Raw genomic sequence first — 16745 nt, 5'->3', positions numbered from 1 at the left:
GCACATGCCGTTATTTTCTTGATGTTATTCTTTGTGTGGTGTTTGTGATATGAAGTCCTTCTAGTGATATCTCCACGGGGAGAATGAACTAATGCTTCAAACTAGTAAGATTCTGCGCTTGGGTTTTGAAGAGATCTAGATTGCTAGTTTACTCTTTTGATAAAGTGCAAATCAGAAATTTGGGAAACTGACTTCACAAATATTGCAGCTTATCTCTAAAACTATAGATTCAATTATTACACCAGATCCCAGTCTATTTTTAAGGAGCCATACGTTTTAGTCAAATACAAAGATGATGTTGTGCTCTTGAGCAACTTTGTAGAAGGTTTTTGATGCTTCTAGCTTTAAGAAAGATGAAATGGGTTACACGTCCGCTTCCTCTTTCTACTGGTTTAATAGACTGTGGTAAGTCCTGCTACTCCTAACAGTTCTGCAGTAGGATGCAAACAACCCTGGAAACAGAAGGATAATGTAGCAGCATTTTTGGGAGGGTAATAATGCATTCTTGCGGGTGCTGTCACACCTCACAAAGCACTGAGCAGTTGCTTGCCCTGAAGCACTTACTAGTCCCACTAGGTGGAGTGATACATTAAAAATGGATTTGTCTTTGCTGAATCAAAGTTTCCCCAGCTACCAAAAACTAGGGGAATTTTTCCGTTGGTTTCAGCATGCTGTGATCAGGCTTTGCGATCTTATCAGCACCAGGGTTATGATTGCAGGTCTCTGTGAAATATAAATTCATTTCAGTGGCATGTTTTACAAAACTGGCAAAAAATACTTCTTAGTCCTTTTCTGAGTACAAGGGAAACCTTCTCTAGTATTACCTGAGGCAGCCACGCTTATACTGACATTAGCATTTATGTATAAACAACAGAATAACTAAAACACAAAACCAATCAACCAACCAAAAATACTAAAGCCAGTGAGAGGAGATGATTCCTGACTGAAATTCGCTTCCTTTCCCGGAAATGTCACTGGGTTTAGAAATCTGCCTTTTTCTAACTATTCTTAGAGCTGGTTGAAAATATAAATTCTGAGGATTTGTGAGGGAGAAAAAAGTGTTCTTCAGGAAATAAACCAAATAAGGAAGATAATAATAATAATAATAATAATAATAATAATAATAATAATAATAATAAAAGACTGACTACTAAGCCATGCAAATTATCCCTTGTTAACTGGATTTCTCAAGTATATTTTTGCTGTCTCTTTTCAATGTTAGAGTCTATGAAGCAAGAAAAAGGCCTGAAGTTTTCCACAACCAACTTTGTGCAATTAAAGGAAATTGCAAGTTTATAATTTGGGCATTTTTAAAGGCAGTGATCTCTCTTTTCTCATGCTCTGTTGTCAAAAAGTCTGAAAATCCAATGTAATCCCATTTTGATCCTCCAGTTTGTGACTTTTTGCTAGAGCAGGGATGCTGGTACATCTTACTGACCATACAGGTGTGTTCTCTTCATCGAGGACCCATGGAAGAGCTGCTTTCTGTAGCAGTCGGCAACCACATGGTGTATTTTTCATACACTGCTAGCAGTTCTGCTTTACAAGTTGGGCATCTCCCTTTATGAAGGGGTTGCCTCTGACATGGATAATTAAAATTCTGCATTTAAGTTAGTTAAGTTCCTAGTGCTGGAGGCTGGAATTGGGATATTTCCTGATATTTACCCTAGAGGTATTTGGCTCTTTACTCTTTCACAGAGAAATCTGCTGATGCTGAAGATCTGACCCGGACTGTCAGCACATTGTAGGACTTGTGAGTGGCACTCGATTGACAACTCCACTGCAGAAAGCAGGGAAGCCTGAGCAGCAATTTTCTGGGCTGGGGTATGTTGCACCATCCATGTACTTCAGAATTCATGCTGTGGGTGACAAAGAAGCCAGGAGAGGGTGATATGAGCAGTGTCTGCCTCCTACTGCAGATTAAATTTTGCTGCTCTGTTTTCAGCCCCTAAGTGGTTCTTGTCCTGCAGTGACTGTTTGGGTCCTATTCCTAAAATGTCTCCTGTCCCCACTTCAACTAGAAATTAGTTCTCTTCCAAACTTCATCTTTTTGAAGTATTACTTAATCATTAATGGGAAGTTATTTTTTAAGGGCAAAGAGCGCAGAATATGATTAATAAGGTTAATGATAGTCTTAGCGCTCATGGTCAATATGTGGCAAAGAAAGAGTACTTAATCTAGGTTCATCCTACTGAGTGCATCTATCCAGAAGATTGTTCTCCTTGGGCTAGACTATGATTCCTTGAATTTAGCAGCCCAGATGATAATGCAAGGTGCAGTTGAGGGGACTGCTACTTAACTGAGACACTGCCTTGAAACATGCCCCTTGTGACATTCAGCTTTGGCTAGCTATGTTTCAACACTATTTTTTAGTCTTTTATTGCATCTTGCATTGGTTAGCTCAGATCATATTACCTTGATTGGCCCTGGGGAGTTAAATCTGTTTAGCAGAGGGTTTTTTATGATAAAGACTTTCTTCCTCTCTCATATCATCAGTCCAGCCACGTGATCTGTTTCCTTTTTAAATCCCGAATTCCTAGACTGTCTGCTCATGCCAGGTCTGCTACAAACTATATGGCTCCACTGGCTTCTGGAGATCTGATTAATTGCTTGTGTTTTGCTGCTGCTTCAGCTACTGAACTGTATTCCCAGGCAACTCTGCAGATGTGGCCTTTCCACAGCAAGGCAAAAATCATGCCCCAGTGCAGGGGCAGATTTTGGGTTGCCCTACCTAACAGGCAGAGCCAAAGTTCAGCCACTCAGCACCCAAGGGGAATGCAGAGACTGTGTAGTGTAGCAAGGAATGTATGAAGTCTTCATTTGCCTTAGCTGCTAAGGCTTGGGGGTCTGAGATGCAAGATACTGCATGCTTGTCTGCCACAGAAGCTCAGCAGAGGATAAAACCCTAGCTGGAAGCTCCCTTTCTAGTCCTTACTCTTTCACATCAGAGAAACGCTGCATGGCCACGACTTCTGATTGGTACTGGAGAGCCGGGGGCTGCCTGCCAGTTGGCTGGGGGGGCGGCAGAGCACCAGAACAGGTTGCCCAGTGAGGTTGTGGAGTCTCCTTCTCTGGAGATATTCAAAACCTGCCTGGATGCAATTCTGTGTACCATGTGTTAGGTGACCTCGCTGGGCAGGGGGGCTGGACCAGGTGATCTCTGGTGGTCCCTTCCAACCTCAGCCATTCTGTGGTTCTGTATTCTGGCTGCTCAGGAGATGTTAACGCAGTGTGTGTGTACACTACACATGGCTGAAGCTAGTGCTGCTTTGGTCCTCCACGTTTTGCACCAAAAATACAGGCAGAGAAGAGAGGTCCTTGAATCTCTCAAGCTGGCTCTCTGCTGAAGCCAATGATCTGTATTTTTGCTGGCCTGGAAGAATCAGTTCTTGTGCAAGGAACACGCTGCTGTTCTCGTCCTCCATTAGCTGCAGGGCAGAGGACACAGAAGACTGAAAGAATTCCTCGATTTGAATGGGCTGCTCAAGTTTTGTAAAGTTACACGAGACAACTGGGCCTGAAAAATTTACATCTCATTCAACAAACCATGCTAAAAAGTTGATGCTCAAAGCACACGGTAACAGGACAGATCTTAGTCTTTGGTTTTCCAAATGCATGAGTTTGGCTCTACCCTGTACTGAAGTTCTGCTTGCTGCTTTGTGAAGCATTTGTTCTGTTCGAACACTGACATGCTGTACATGGGGAGATGTGCTCTCTGCTCTTTGAGGTTATGCCTTTCTGAGTAAATAGATCTTCTTGCTAAGAAATATAACTTGGATTAAATAGGTTCGGACCAACGGCATTTGTACATCTTACTCTTGCACTCAATTCTTCTCCAGTTCGTTGTTCCCAGCTTGAAATTCCCAAATTACTCCATTCTATTTTTCTAATTTATCAAAAAGCAAAGCCCCAGCGCAGGATCCCAAGAATAGTCACTGGTTCTTTCCATCTGTGTGTGATGATGCTCCAGTACCAAAACTCCCAGGAGGAAGAGAGGAATCTTTAATGATCTTTGCAACAGTAAAGACCTGCATTGTATCCCTGGTTTTGCCACAGCAGCTTCAAGCAGTCAAGTTTCTGGGACAATTTGATAAGAACAAGGGTGCCACACAGTTTGCCATGTTTAAAAAAAATTAAAAAAATAAAAAATTAATCATTTGGCTTTATTAAGTTTTGAGCAGCCCTTCTTAAGCCTGGTGCCTTTTCCTGAGTCACTGGTTAGGACCCTTTCAATTGAAATCTTTAAAAGGTGCATTCTCAACTCTCCAGTGAAAACCAGCTCCCTTCTAGCAGTAGGTGCAGGTTATTTACAAACTTGTGGAGAAACCAAAATTGTAGAAAGGGAACTCGTAGGTCAGACTACAGGGGATTTCTTTTTTTCCTTTTGGTTTCCTTTGATTCTATTACTTTGCCAGGGACTGACCCAAAGGACTTGGAAGTCCGATGGAAAGCTCAACCACGAGCAGCAAGGACATGCCTGCTGCTAGGCTGGAAGCCACCGGCATCTTTCCAGTGTCTTTGGTGGGTTTTGTGTCAGCCCCTGGAAATGTTTTCCAATTGATATTAATTTTCAAGTGACATCTTGATTTCTTCCCTGTACAAACAGACCTGCTTGTCACTTACACATATTTACCTGTGTTCAACATACAGGTTTATTGGTTTTTTTTGGTTGTTATTGTTTCATTTTTTATTTTTTTTAATTATTTTCTTTCAAAAACAATATGCTGCTAGATACATTTCCTGGAGGGAAATGGACACCTACCTACACACAAAGCTATAGAGCTAATTTATACCTTGTTGAATTTATAATCTTGTCTATGCTTCTATGGACACTTTGTATGGGCTGCAGCTCAAACCTTAAAATAGTCAAGAATTTTTCCTTTCCCATATAGTATTCTATTTACTTTGACTTAAAAAAAAAAGCGTATAAATGCAATAATGCAGGTAGACTAGAAATACTAGATTGAAAATTAAAGTAGTTTAGCTTGTCCCATTGTGACTGACAGTGTTGTATGACACCCAACGCTGTACCCTAACATTTTCCAGGCTTTCTACGTAGCTGAATCTAGTATTAGCTTTGAAAACCCATTGTATGAATGGTGGGTGGATGGGTTGGAAACGTGTGCTCTCTACACACTGTATGTTACTCACATCAGAAGCTGTATGGCCACTCCATATGCTGTGAAACTGTAAATGATTCCCAATACACCTGTAACTCTTACCAGGATTGTGAGAAATAAACTATATATAGATATCTATATATACATATAGATATATTGAATAATTCCTCATGTGAGCATCTTTGTGTATGTGGTGTGAGTGAAAATGGCTATCCTTCCTCTCACTCCTCAGCTGTGACCATGTTTCCTGCAGGCTGAATATTTGCTAGGATTAGAGATCCCAGTATGAACCATAATGCAGGGCAGTCCTTGCTCCGAATCAATGCCAGCCTATCCAAGGAAGGTAGGCAAAGAAAGATTATTTTATTATTCCCAGAGAGAGATGAGGTGTAGAACAGCTAAATGACTTCTTCAGAGCCACCCAGGAAACACCTCCTGATTCCAATGATCCCCATTCTGCAGGCTGGTCTCCAGCCTTTGCTGCAGTATGAAACGCTCTCCCCACCAAATAAACTCTTTGATTTGCTTGGTTTTGTTTTTAAGTTGGCCTGGGATTGCCCATCCTCATGAGGAGTAAAACGAGCATCTGGCTGGTGTCCATGTCTGACGAGAGGGGAGGAGGTTTGGCAGTACATGTCACTGCGAATAGCGGCCATCACGCTACACGCTAGCTCCAAACAGGGGCTTTGCAGATATCTGCAGGCTTTTGGAAGTGAATCCCGCAAGAGCTGGGAAGACAAAATCCCTCATTGTAAACCCCTTGGGGCCAGGAGAAAAGGGCAGCCTTTAGTTGCCAAAGCTTTAATTGCCTGTGATTCTTGCTGCAGAAACACAGATGAGGGCTCAGGTTTTTAGCTTGTCTTAATGTTCATAAAAGCAGAAGCGTAAATAAATTCTTGTCTGAGTCCTGACTCTGAGGACCTGGGATGGGTGGATTCCTGGCCCTCCAGCTAGGATGTGTAAAGCATCACATATATTGGGACAGTGAGGAAGTGCAGAGCCGTCTGGGCAGGGGTGGAAACCTGCCCTGCCCTACACGTACTGCATGAGATCATCACTGCAAAGGAGCTGAGGCTCCTCTTCAGTCCCTAGGCTGGGGAAATGCATCCTCTGGCCAGCGAAGGCCAGCCCATCTCCTCTTAGCAGAAGAGGGTGTGCAGCCGTGACAGGGAAGGCAGCAGGGATGGCGTGACAGCAGGTGATGCTCTAACACGGAAGGTTTCCCAATAGTTTGGAATCAGTGGAGGTGCCTGCACAAACCGTCCTCCTTGGACATGAAACAGAGCCGCTTGCCTGAGGGAGAGGAGGGAGGATGGTCTAGGCATCTTTCTGTTGTGCCTCCTTCAAACAAAAATGGCTTATGACTGCCAAGGAAGGCAGCAACATCATTGGCGAATGTACAGTGAGCAAAAGCGTTTCCCAGAAATGTTCTTGCTCAGTCCTGAGTGTCCCAGCAGGTGGGCACGGCTGTGATGTGGCTTATTTGCAGATGCCCTATGGAATGCAAGGCACGTCTGCACACAGACGCGTCTTAGATATCCCCCATCCATCCTTCCTCGTTTTCCTCCACATTTTTCCCTGCACATGTTAACAGAAATTTAAAAAGTATGAAAAGCAGAGGAAATGTTTACAATTATCTTAAGCTATACACTGCTTTTCCCCACTCCTTTCAATTCTATCCCTCATTTAGCCAAACAAAATGGTGTGATTCCAAATCACTGCACTATAAACAAGAAACACTGTGGTTATGTTTTACCAGACCAGGTTCAAAGAGGAAGCACTCAGCTAACTTAACTGAAACATCCAGGCTCTACCAAACTGAACAGTCTGCATGAGGTAGCAAATAATTTTTATTGTCCTTGTTATCCTACTGCAGTGCTAGTTACTACTCATGCTTGTTACCCTCCCAAAATAAGCAGGCAGAGAGACTGCAAAGTTCATCCAGTGCTTGCTGGAAGAGAAATCAACAGAAGAGCATTTACATAACCTACCAGCACGTGCTCTGGTAAAGCTGAGATGCTGGCACCTACTGAGCAGTGACCAAGTATTAAGACGTCACTATATAGTTTAATTTCCTAGGAACTGGGGCCCTCTCACATGCATTTTTTTCTTTCTCTATGTCTTCACTTTCAATCATTGTCAAGTCCTCCAATGCTTTGTATTTTGGACAGTCTAGGGAGGATGCTAAGAGCTGATGGAGCAGGATTTGAGACAGCAGTTGCTTTCTGCTCTTGGATTTAGAAAATAAACTGAAATGGACTCACAAGTAAGGAATAAGGAGCATAAATCTAATGCTCAGTGCCATAAAGGCTAAGGCTGCTGGAGTGTCACCAACCTCCCCTCACAAGGTGGTTAAACTGAATAGTGCAAGGTACCCTTTGAGTTTTGCTTGGTTTTAATCTTGTTCTGGTAGCTAAGCTGGAGCAAAGAGAGAAGAGCATCCAGGTGTCTCTGCAATTAACCAGTCTGCTGTTTCAGAACGCGCTTTTAGAGAGGAAAGGAGACTGATGGGCGGGTGATTGGACAGACGGACAAGCAGACAGTAGGATGGCATGATCTTTATTTCCTTTAGGAAATCTGGCTGGGTATCAGGTCTCTTCAAATAAATAAACAAAAAAATAATGGCAGAATTGTACTGTCTTCATTTTATACCTACCATTTTGTAATTGCATTGTTTCTTTATAGTGCTCTAGCAAACATCAAGACGTAAACCTATTAAATTACCACAGAGATGAAAAATGCAGATCCAGAAACTAAACAAGGCTGGCAAAAAAATCACAATTCTTCCAGTGACCCATAGAGCCAAAAGCAATGACATCTGCAATAAACGAATGTTTTTCTTGAGGAATAATATTACTCATTAAAAATCAAGAGTAAACACAACTAATTTGATCTGAAAGAGAGATGAAGTTTGGGAAGGACACTTTCGGGAAGGTTTGGATGGCTTTATTTAGTTCCTTCTTATCTCCTGTGTCAGAAACCCATGTTCATGGGGCTTCACGGGGAAGCTTTCGGTACTCAGCCTGCTGAGGAGGGATTTCAGAAGTTGGAGCAAGGTGGGGAACCCAGCACCTCAGCCGGCCACGGCCTCCCAGCCGGGCACTGAACATTTGCTGACATTGCAACATTAACATTTGCTTTTTCATTTCCAACACGCTGACACCGCCTTCCCCTTCTCCAGCGTGGGGTGGCCAGCACATGCCTTCAGTCAATATCAATTGGGAGGGGGGTATAAAACTAGCACAGAAAGCCCAACTTCCACACAAAACCCGATGAGAAGAAGCACTAAAGCCAACACAGCGCTGACTACGAGGGGAAATACAGCGGGCGTCCACCGCAGGGTGCGGGGGCGGCGGGCGGGAGGGTTTAAAAGGCGCCGCGGGCCGCTCATGGCCGCTCCCCTCACGGCCGTTCCCCCGTCTTCTCCCCCCCCTGCGCATGCGCGGCCGGGCCGCATGAGGAGACGGCCGCCGCCCCCGCCGCCCGGCTCCGCCATGTCGGAGCGGCTCGGCAAGCCCACCTGCCTCATCGTCGCCAGCGCTGCCGCTGCCGGTGAGAGGCCGCCGGGCCCCCCCCTCCTCCTCTTCGTCCGGGGGCTGCGCACCCCCCTCTCCCCTCCCTGGGCTTCCCAGGCACGCCTGGGGGAAACGAGCGCCTTCCCTTCTGCCCTCCTTCCCCTCCTTGTTGCGCCCCAACCCGCAGGGACGCGGTGCTCGCATCCTTATTTCTCCCCGTAGAAGGCTGTGCTTTTGTCTTAAAATAACTCCCTGAAATTCTGGAGGGCTTTTAGGATGAGCAGGGAAACCCAAGTCTTTGCGCCTTGCTAGGGGAAGCGTGCTGGTGTCGTGGATGCTAAAACACAAATGTACTTTCCTTAAATCGCTGGGCTCCTGTTTTCCAGGTGTGTCAGCCCAGTCCTTCCTTCACTGCTTTACGCTGGCCAGCTCTGCTTTTAACCTGCAAGTCGCCACTCCTGGGGTAAGTAAAAATGGGCAGTTGTTGTGATTTCAGCCTGAAACCAATTGATGCCTTAATTGACAAGGGAGAAGTACGCTAATTTCTTTTCTTTAAGATGTTATATTTGCTTACACTTTAAGATACGATTCTTTTTACTGCTGGTTTCTTAATATTGAACCTGAATGTGAGCATGCCATAGTATGGTTCTGAACTTCTCTGTTCAGTATCCGCTCTTAACAATGAGCGGCCAGATGAGTATTTGAGAATCACTTCAATGGAAAAACTTGAAAACTTAAGGTTTTTGAGAACTGAAGTCTCTCAAAATCCTGCATGTTTATCTGTTAAGAAATGTAGCAGAAGTCTGCAGTGATACTAACCACAGTCTTTGAACCATGTTTCCACTAGGGGAAGTCAATTGATTTTGTGGATGTGAATGAGAGCAACATGCGCTGGATACAGGACTTTCGTATGAAGTCGTATGCAAACCCTGCCAAGCTGGAGTCAATTGATGGTAAGGTCTTCGCTGTTGGCTGGTGCCTCGTTTCTATTTATGAGGGAAATATGCTTCTTCATGTTAGGTCTTTAGAGGATATACAAAAGGCATAAAACCTTGTGTTTTAAGAGGAAGCTGTGGCAAGTACAGTTTATTTTTACTGATCTTACATTGGTAATTCCCTCTTAACTATTCTATAGTGTATTACATATTATTAATTTTTGAAGTAAACGTTTTCCTAAAGTAGAAGGTAGCAGACAGTGCTTTTAAGCTTTGCATAGGTAAGAATGTCTCATTAAAAACTTGTGTTCTCTGTTCGAAGAGCCACCTCTTTTTCTCTATTCCACAGGGATCTTGTTTCCTTAGTTCTTCCAGTTTTTGAAGTTTGAGTGACTTATGTGATGATGTCCTAAGTTTGTCAAATCTGAAATGGATTTATGGTCAATTTCTAAATTTGTATTACAGTTAGTTTTTGTTCCCTTTTACTAGGTGCTAGATACCATGCATTGCTGATTCCAAACTGTCCGGGGGCTGTGACTGACCTTGCAAACAGTGGGTACCTGGCTAAAATACTGCAGCATTTCAGCACTGAGGAAAGTAAGTGAACATCGTTAGATATTTTATTAAATCAAGTAATCCATCCTACCTTGCTATTGTTGCAAGACTGTTACCTTGCAATGACTTGTTCAGGGGAATTATTTACATAGTAGTTGTAGAGTGTTGCAGCATACCAAACTGGAACAGCTATTTTAGAAAAATGTATCTTCTCTTAAAAAGTACTATCTTTGTGCAAATTATAAAAATAATAACAGTAGCTTTGGAATGTGTTTGTAAGAAGAAGGTTCTCTCCTCAATGATGCAGAAATTGCTCTCTCCAAGTCAGTAGGGCTGAAGGTTCAGAGTGAGATGTGGGATGTATCAGAGTAGTCATTAAGGCCCCAGTAGATCAAGGCTTTTGGCTATTTGCAGATGTTCACAACTTTTCAAATATGCTTTGATTTTTTTTGTCTCTAGAGCCTATCTGTGCGGTTGGACACGGTGTTGCAGCATTGTGTTGTGCCACCAATGAGGATAAATCCTGGGTTTTTCAGGGATACAGTCTAACAGGGGTAGGTTGAGCTTTCATCTGACTTGTGTGGGGTCTTTTTCTGTTATGAGGCTCTCTACCTGTCCAGGGGTCTGTGACTTGAGGTGATGGTGCCAATGTTTCTGGTCTTATCCTAGCACTTCCTACACATGTAAGTTACCAGCTTGGTGTGCTTAGTTTACGTTCAAGGTGTGGAGAGTTATCATTGGCAAGGGGTCCCAATACCATGCAAAAAGGGATTGTCTCACTTCAGTTGTCACATGTTTTCCTTCCCACTGTTCCATAAACTTGAGTCTATAGGATGCTGGAAATGGCTGCTGCAGCTCTTTGGTTTAATAGCTGAGAGCTCTTAAGAATTTTTTTGTTACACAGATGCTGGAGGTAGACTTTATTTCTCAAGGTGCTCGTTTGTTTTAACAGGTAGAGAAAGTTTCAGGGGTGCTCGTTTGTTTTAACAGGTAGAGAAAGTTTCAGGGGTTGAGGAGGAAGGTGTTTAGCTGTTTCTGAGTTAAAAGCTAGTTTGTACAAAGTATGCAGATGCTGATGCTTTATCTACTGTACTGCCTTATCTCTGACCTTACAGACCTGCTTATAGGGCAGTTACACCTGTGCACCAAGGTAATGCAAGCCTATATAGTATTACTTCTAGAGTTGAAAATTTACACCCAAATAAATTAAGTTTATGGGACTCAAAACCTATCATAGTGTCCTGATGTGCTTGTATTTGGTATTACAGTCTATGATGAAGTTTCTTAAATAAGAGGCATGATGTGGGCTAGCTATAGTTGGTCTGGAAACTCAAATTCAACATTTTTCTTTCTGTATAAAATGTCAACCAAATAATTCTAATTTTTCTTCTCTTCATTTAAGCTGTGTCTCATATTCAGCTCCCAGTAATGGAGTAATGTTATTTGGACTCCACAAGTGACACTCTAAATGTTCCAAATGTACATTTCAGTGTTCAACACCTAAGCAGGTCTTGTGCTTTTATGAAGTTAATTGCATGCATGCTGTTCAGTGCCCAGGCCTGCACCCTCTACCTAGTTAAATATCTGATCTATACCACACTCAGTGCAGATACATGTTCTTCTATCCTGTTTTGAATGGCTTATCCACAGGGTAGCTTCCTGAAAACCACTTGTACTAGAAATATTGGCTAGTGGTGTTGCAAAATTGGTACATGCGTGGCTTCAAGGTAAATGATCAGTGCTGCAAGATTAGGTTTTAGTTGAGAGTAAACACGTCTTGGGTTTGAGGACTGAATGTTTGAATATCAGCACCTCTGGACCTTGATGACCTGAAGATCAGGCTTGTCTGCTACTGGGAAAGAAGGTTTCCTAACACTTATACCAAGGTCTTGACTTGTTTCTGGTGTCACTGTATGATGATGCAGGAGTTCTCAGTGTTTTTCCTTGACTCTGTTGGGATGCTTTCTCTTTACTAATACCTCAAAGTGCCTTCAGAATATGGAACGGATATATTTTTGTTTCTGCTTTAAAGCAGTTGGTATGGTTAAGTAAGCAAACTCGATGCTGAGAATATCCAGCTGCAATAGCTTCTTATTTGGGACACTAATCTTGAGATAAAAATTGAATGCTTCCTGATATCAAGATCTAGTGTACTCCAGCGGACTTGCTGTGTGGGATGATGCATTACAGCTCTGCAGCAGTGTTTCAAGATCTTTTTTTAAATTAGTTTGCAATTCTGTCTGTTCTGTGGGTGCAAGGTGTTTTCTTTTCCTATAATGGTAATAACATTGAATTCAATTCCTATGGCAGCCAGTATCTTATATCACCTTATACCTTCTAGCTCAGAGTATTTTAAAGCAGCTCAAACTAGTAGTTTGGAAATTGGATCAAGTGGAATTTAAAAAATGCAATTGCAAAGTATGATGCTGTGTTAGTTCTTGGAAAGCTTCACAACTGAGGGGGGAGAGAGAATCATAGATATGACATCTTAGAGATGTTGCTTAGCTATTCTAGTTAAATAAGTGTTTAAATATCAAATGTATACCGTGCAGATCTCTTTGGCTTGAATTCAGGAACCCTTCAGCTGATCTGCAAAAAATGAGTTGTCACTTTCTTTTTCTCACGTGGGAATCTTCAGTGTGCTCCCTATAGAAAGTCTGTAGAAGCTGTCTGTGGTCATCTAGTTTTCTGCTTTGTTTCTGTTGCATTTTCTATGTACAGCTGGGAGGATGGTAGTGGAAACAGGAAAAAATGACAGTTTTGCCTGGCTTATTTTCTATAAAAGCAAGAATTATTTCTTTTTGATCTTTTTCAGCCCTCTGTGTATGAACTAATAAGGCAGCCTAATTTTGCCAGTTTATCCATTATTGTGGAAGACTTTGTGAAAGATTCTGGAGCTACATTTAGCGGTACGTCACCCCCATTGTCCAGCACTTCATTTCATGGCCACGTGCTGGAAATTAGTGTCTGTATACCCATTTTACACAGGTGAACAGGACTTGGATGTGATATTTAATCTTGCATTCTCATTTCACAGATATAACTGAATACGCTAGTGGATTTGAAAAGATGAATAAGTGCTATGAAATACTGCATGTGGATAAGTAGGGCAGTACAGTAGAGCACATTATCTATGTGGCTGTCCATACAAACTTTTTTAACCTATGGTAAGCGTGAGGTAGCTTATCCTCCTGCGAAGACAGAACACATGCTACAGGGGAGAGTGTCTGCAGGAGAGTTTCCACTGATCTGCAGCTACACAGCCCATACCTGCAGGGAGATGTCTGCATGAAGGCCATGTGCTGCAGCTGCTTCCTGGCTACGCAGCAGGGAGCATGTGCTGTGGTGGGAGAGGTTAAGTCGTAGGTTCTGGCTCTTCTAAGCAAATCTGGCTTATTATTGAAAGCCAGAGGCAGTATACTGAATATTTCTGGTTATTCTGATCAGTTGTCCTCTAGCTTTGAATAAAATACTTGATGGTGAATCTGGTTTTGTAGGTTTTTTTCATTACTAGTAATTTTATTAGTAGTAAAAATGTAGAAGTTTGCCTTTCAAACTGCAAAACACAAAGCTCTGTACTGTGTGAGAGGAAAGATCCATTTAAACATGTCACTTCTTTCTCTGGAGTATTTCTGGATGTGCAGGGAAACATGTAATTTCCCTTTACAAGCTGCTCTCTTTCAGTACTGAAGAGCTATGGGGAGAATTAAAGAACAGAACCATTTACAGCATTTACAACCATTATTTGGTTTGCAGCTGTTTAGTCCCCTATTTTGCTAGTTTTTTTGAGTCTGCACTTAAAGTTAATGAGATGTCTATGCTATTTAAGTCAGCCTTTATTTAACAGAATAATGCCAGCCATTGAACTGATACAATTTGAAGTGGCTAGATTAGATATTACATATGTGGTGTAGGTGGGAAACAGAACCGGCATCCTAATGCTGCATATCTATTTTTCCACTGACAAGAAAAAAGAAATGCCACACTTATCAAAGTGCTGTGTACTCTTTGCTTAATCCTCTTCTGTCCGTGCTGCCATCAGACTGTGTGTGCTTAAATGGCATCTTTATGCTTTTTGAATGAGCTGCTGCTACCTCTTTCTGCATAACTGGTTCAGTACTGCCAGTTTAAAAGTTGGTGTTTCAGTGGTACATGTTATGTTGTGTGTTTGGCTGAAGAGACGTTGACAAATTAAGCAGAAGAAGAAGCATGTGTGGTTTGAAGGCACTTTGCTGTACTTAGGTCAGTAAGAGGCTGGGGGGGTGGAGGAGAAAGTGAATTGGTTATTACTGACAAAATAAGGGTTCTGTCTGGAATGAAGTAACCTAAAAGTACTGCTTGGAGTACTGAACAATTAACACATCAGAATTATAATTGACCATAAAGTGTTTTCCTGAAGGTTCTCTGTAGCATCATGATTACAGCTTTGATGTCTTGCATAAGAAGAGTTTATACAAGGCAATTAGAACTTAAAGTTTTCTCTAAGGCTTGTGTTAGGAAAATCTCTTGATATATGCTATTTACCCATCTGGTGTTAATTGAATTAAGGGACCAGTGTTGCTGTCTTACCACTAGAAAGTCCTCTGAAATTCAGGACTGGGGGCTTGAGGTTGACTTTGTTGGGGTTATAGTTCAGACATCTGTCACCCAGGAAATCCTGGTCTTGTGCATTAGAGTTCTATGAGATGAAATACTGAAACTGAAGTAGTGTCCACTAACATAATGCTTGTTTTTCTCCTCTTGTATGTAGCCAGCAAGCCAGATGCTGTACATGTTGTGCTGGACAGGCACCTTGTGACAGGACAGAATGAGAATTCCACTCTTCCAGCGGTCCAGAATCTTCTTATGCTTTGCAATGTCAGGTGAGGCCATACGGGAAATGAGAACACGACCAGGTAGTGTCAAAGCATCCTTTGCTTTCAGGAATCTTGTCCCCCAGACAATTCTTTTTCCTCTCGCTGCTGAAGTGCATGTTGTCTTTGCTTGATCTGTCTATTCAGTCTGATAAGTCTTTTGGTTAAAAAAAAAAAAAAGGCATTTGAGTATTTAAAAAGAGTTAAAAATGGGTTGGGAAGTACACAGCTATCCATTGAGGCTGGTGGCATGAAACAGAGTAGGCTTTGCTAAATATTTCTGTTAAGAGAAACGTCTGGTTTTTTTTGTTTTGGCAAGTTAGCATTTATTTAGCTGTATTGTAGGATCCTGGAAATGAACAGATTTCTATTCTTTGGTAAGAGCTTAGCTGTTTGACTCTTCCATCTTCTCAGAAGAACACTTTTAATAACCACAAAAATATTCTTTCCTTCAGGTGAAAGGGTGTTAGAAGCCCCTTCCTGGCTGTGGACTAACAAGTCATGTCATGTTTGGATGTTTCATTCAGCAAGAAATGAAAGAGCAGGTCTCTTTGCAAACAGAATGGATGAAGAGCCAGCAGGCTAAGGATTTTCTTGCCTGTTAACTGGATAAAACATGTCTTTAAATTTCTATCCTGGACTATGAAGTGACTGACATTGAAGTGGCAATGTCAGGTTTTGCAGACACTGAATGGATGAAGGTTGTGAATAAGAAAACTTGGAAGTGCATCACACTTCAGAAGCAATTATGAAACCACCTTGCATTTGTGTTACTACATTTTTTTATTGCTTCTATCTAGACCCTTAACTTAAAGTTGTGGGAAACTATCTTTTAAAAAAAAAAAATATCCATGGCCATGAGTATGATTTGGTGAAGCTGAAGACCCTGCTCGAGGCTGGCATTATACTGATCATTAGTAATTCTACCCCCAAAGAGCACTTGGACATTAGGGAATCATCTGGCATTTGTGGTTCAAATATAAAAGTCTACATCTAGTGCTTCAGTGAAATGTAATTTCATGTGTTCTTACCTTTCTGTTGGTAGGTCACAAAGTTACTGTCCGAACTTTAAATATCTGTGATGTTCATGTATCCTTAGAATGGAATGCAAAATGTATAGCTAAACTGAATAAAGCAGAGTCATTTGTTTGAAGACACTTTGCTGTAGTGCTACTGTTGGCATAACATGTCCTTGTTTTGTTGCCTTGTATGTTCACATTAATGGGTTTAAAATGTCAGCTCAGCTGATTTTTTTAAATGGTCTTCTGTTAGCTGTTCTGCTTTGTGGTGTGTTACATTTTTGTTCTTTTCAGTGGTTGAAATATTTCTCTCTGACAAGTACATTGCAGTTGTTGCTGGAATTTTATGGACAAAGGAAAAAGTGTAGTAGATGATATGGGTCACATCTTGTGAGCAACAAACAGATCAAATCTGGTTTTCTTTCTGAGCAGCAGGTGTAACTTGAAGTTAAGTGTGGAAAGGAATATGCATAAGAATATTTGTAGATCTGGTAGCTTAAGTCTTTGTTTCTGACAAGCCTTTTCAGGGATTTAACCTCTGTCACCGCCAGGACATAATTTCCATCTGGATTTCCAGTGGGCTCTCTGGTGAAATGATGTGGAAGACTTTTTTGTATTTGTATTGCAGAAGTATTTGGAGTTAAGGTAATTTTGTGTTGAACGTTGCAAAGCTACAGCAAGGAGACCTTATCCCTAGCTATTTTATTTAAATAAAAGTGAAGCTCCCCACCATAGACTGCCTGAGCTT

General features: G+C 41.9%; 1 protein-coding gene across 1 annotated transcript; it reads left to right on the top strand.

Annotated features, from left to right (window-relative positions):
- Positions 1 to 8509: 8509 nt before the first annotated feature.
- On the top strand, positions 8510 to 16134 carry GATD1 (glutamine amidotransferase class 1 domain containing 1; the record flags this gene model as incomplete). The annotated part of the gene is made up of 8 exons (XM_083837065.1): positions 8510 to 8672; positions 9022 to 9098; positions 9483 to 9588; positions 10060 to 10167; positions 10585 to 10679; positions 12941 to 13034; positions 14876 to 14987; positions 15434 to 16134. 8 exons carry the CDS (start codon positions 8510 to 8512, stop codon positions 15435 to 15437), a joined length of 759 nt encoding a protein of 252 aa, XP_083693191.1. The 3' UTR covers positions 15438 to 16134.
- Positions 16135 to 16745: the final 611 nt, after the last annotated feature.

This window comes from Anser anser, assembly GCF_964211835.1.
Source record: "Anser anser genome assembly, chromosome: 5".
Lineage (NCBI taxonomy): Eukaryota > Metazoa > Chordata > Aves > Anseriformes > Anatidae > Anser > Anser anser.
This window is presented reverse-complemented; position numbering and strand designations above follow the sequence as displayed.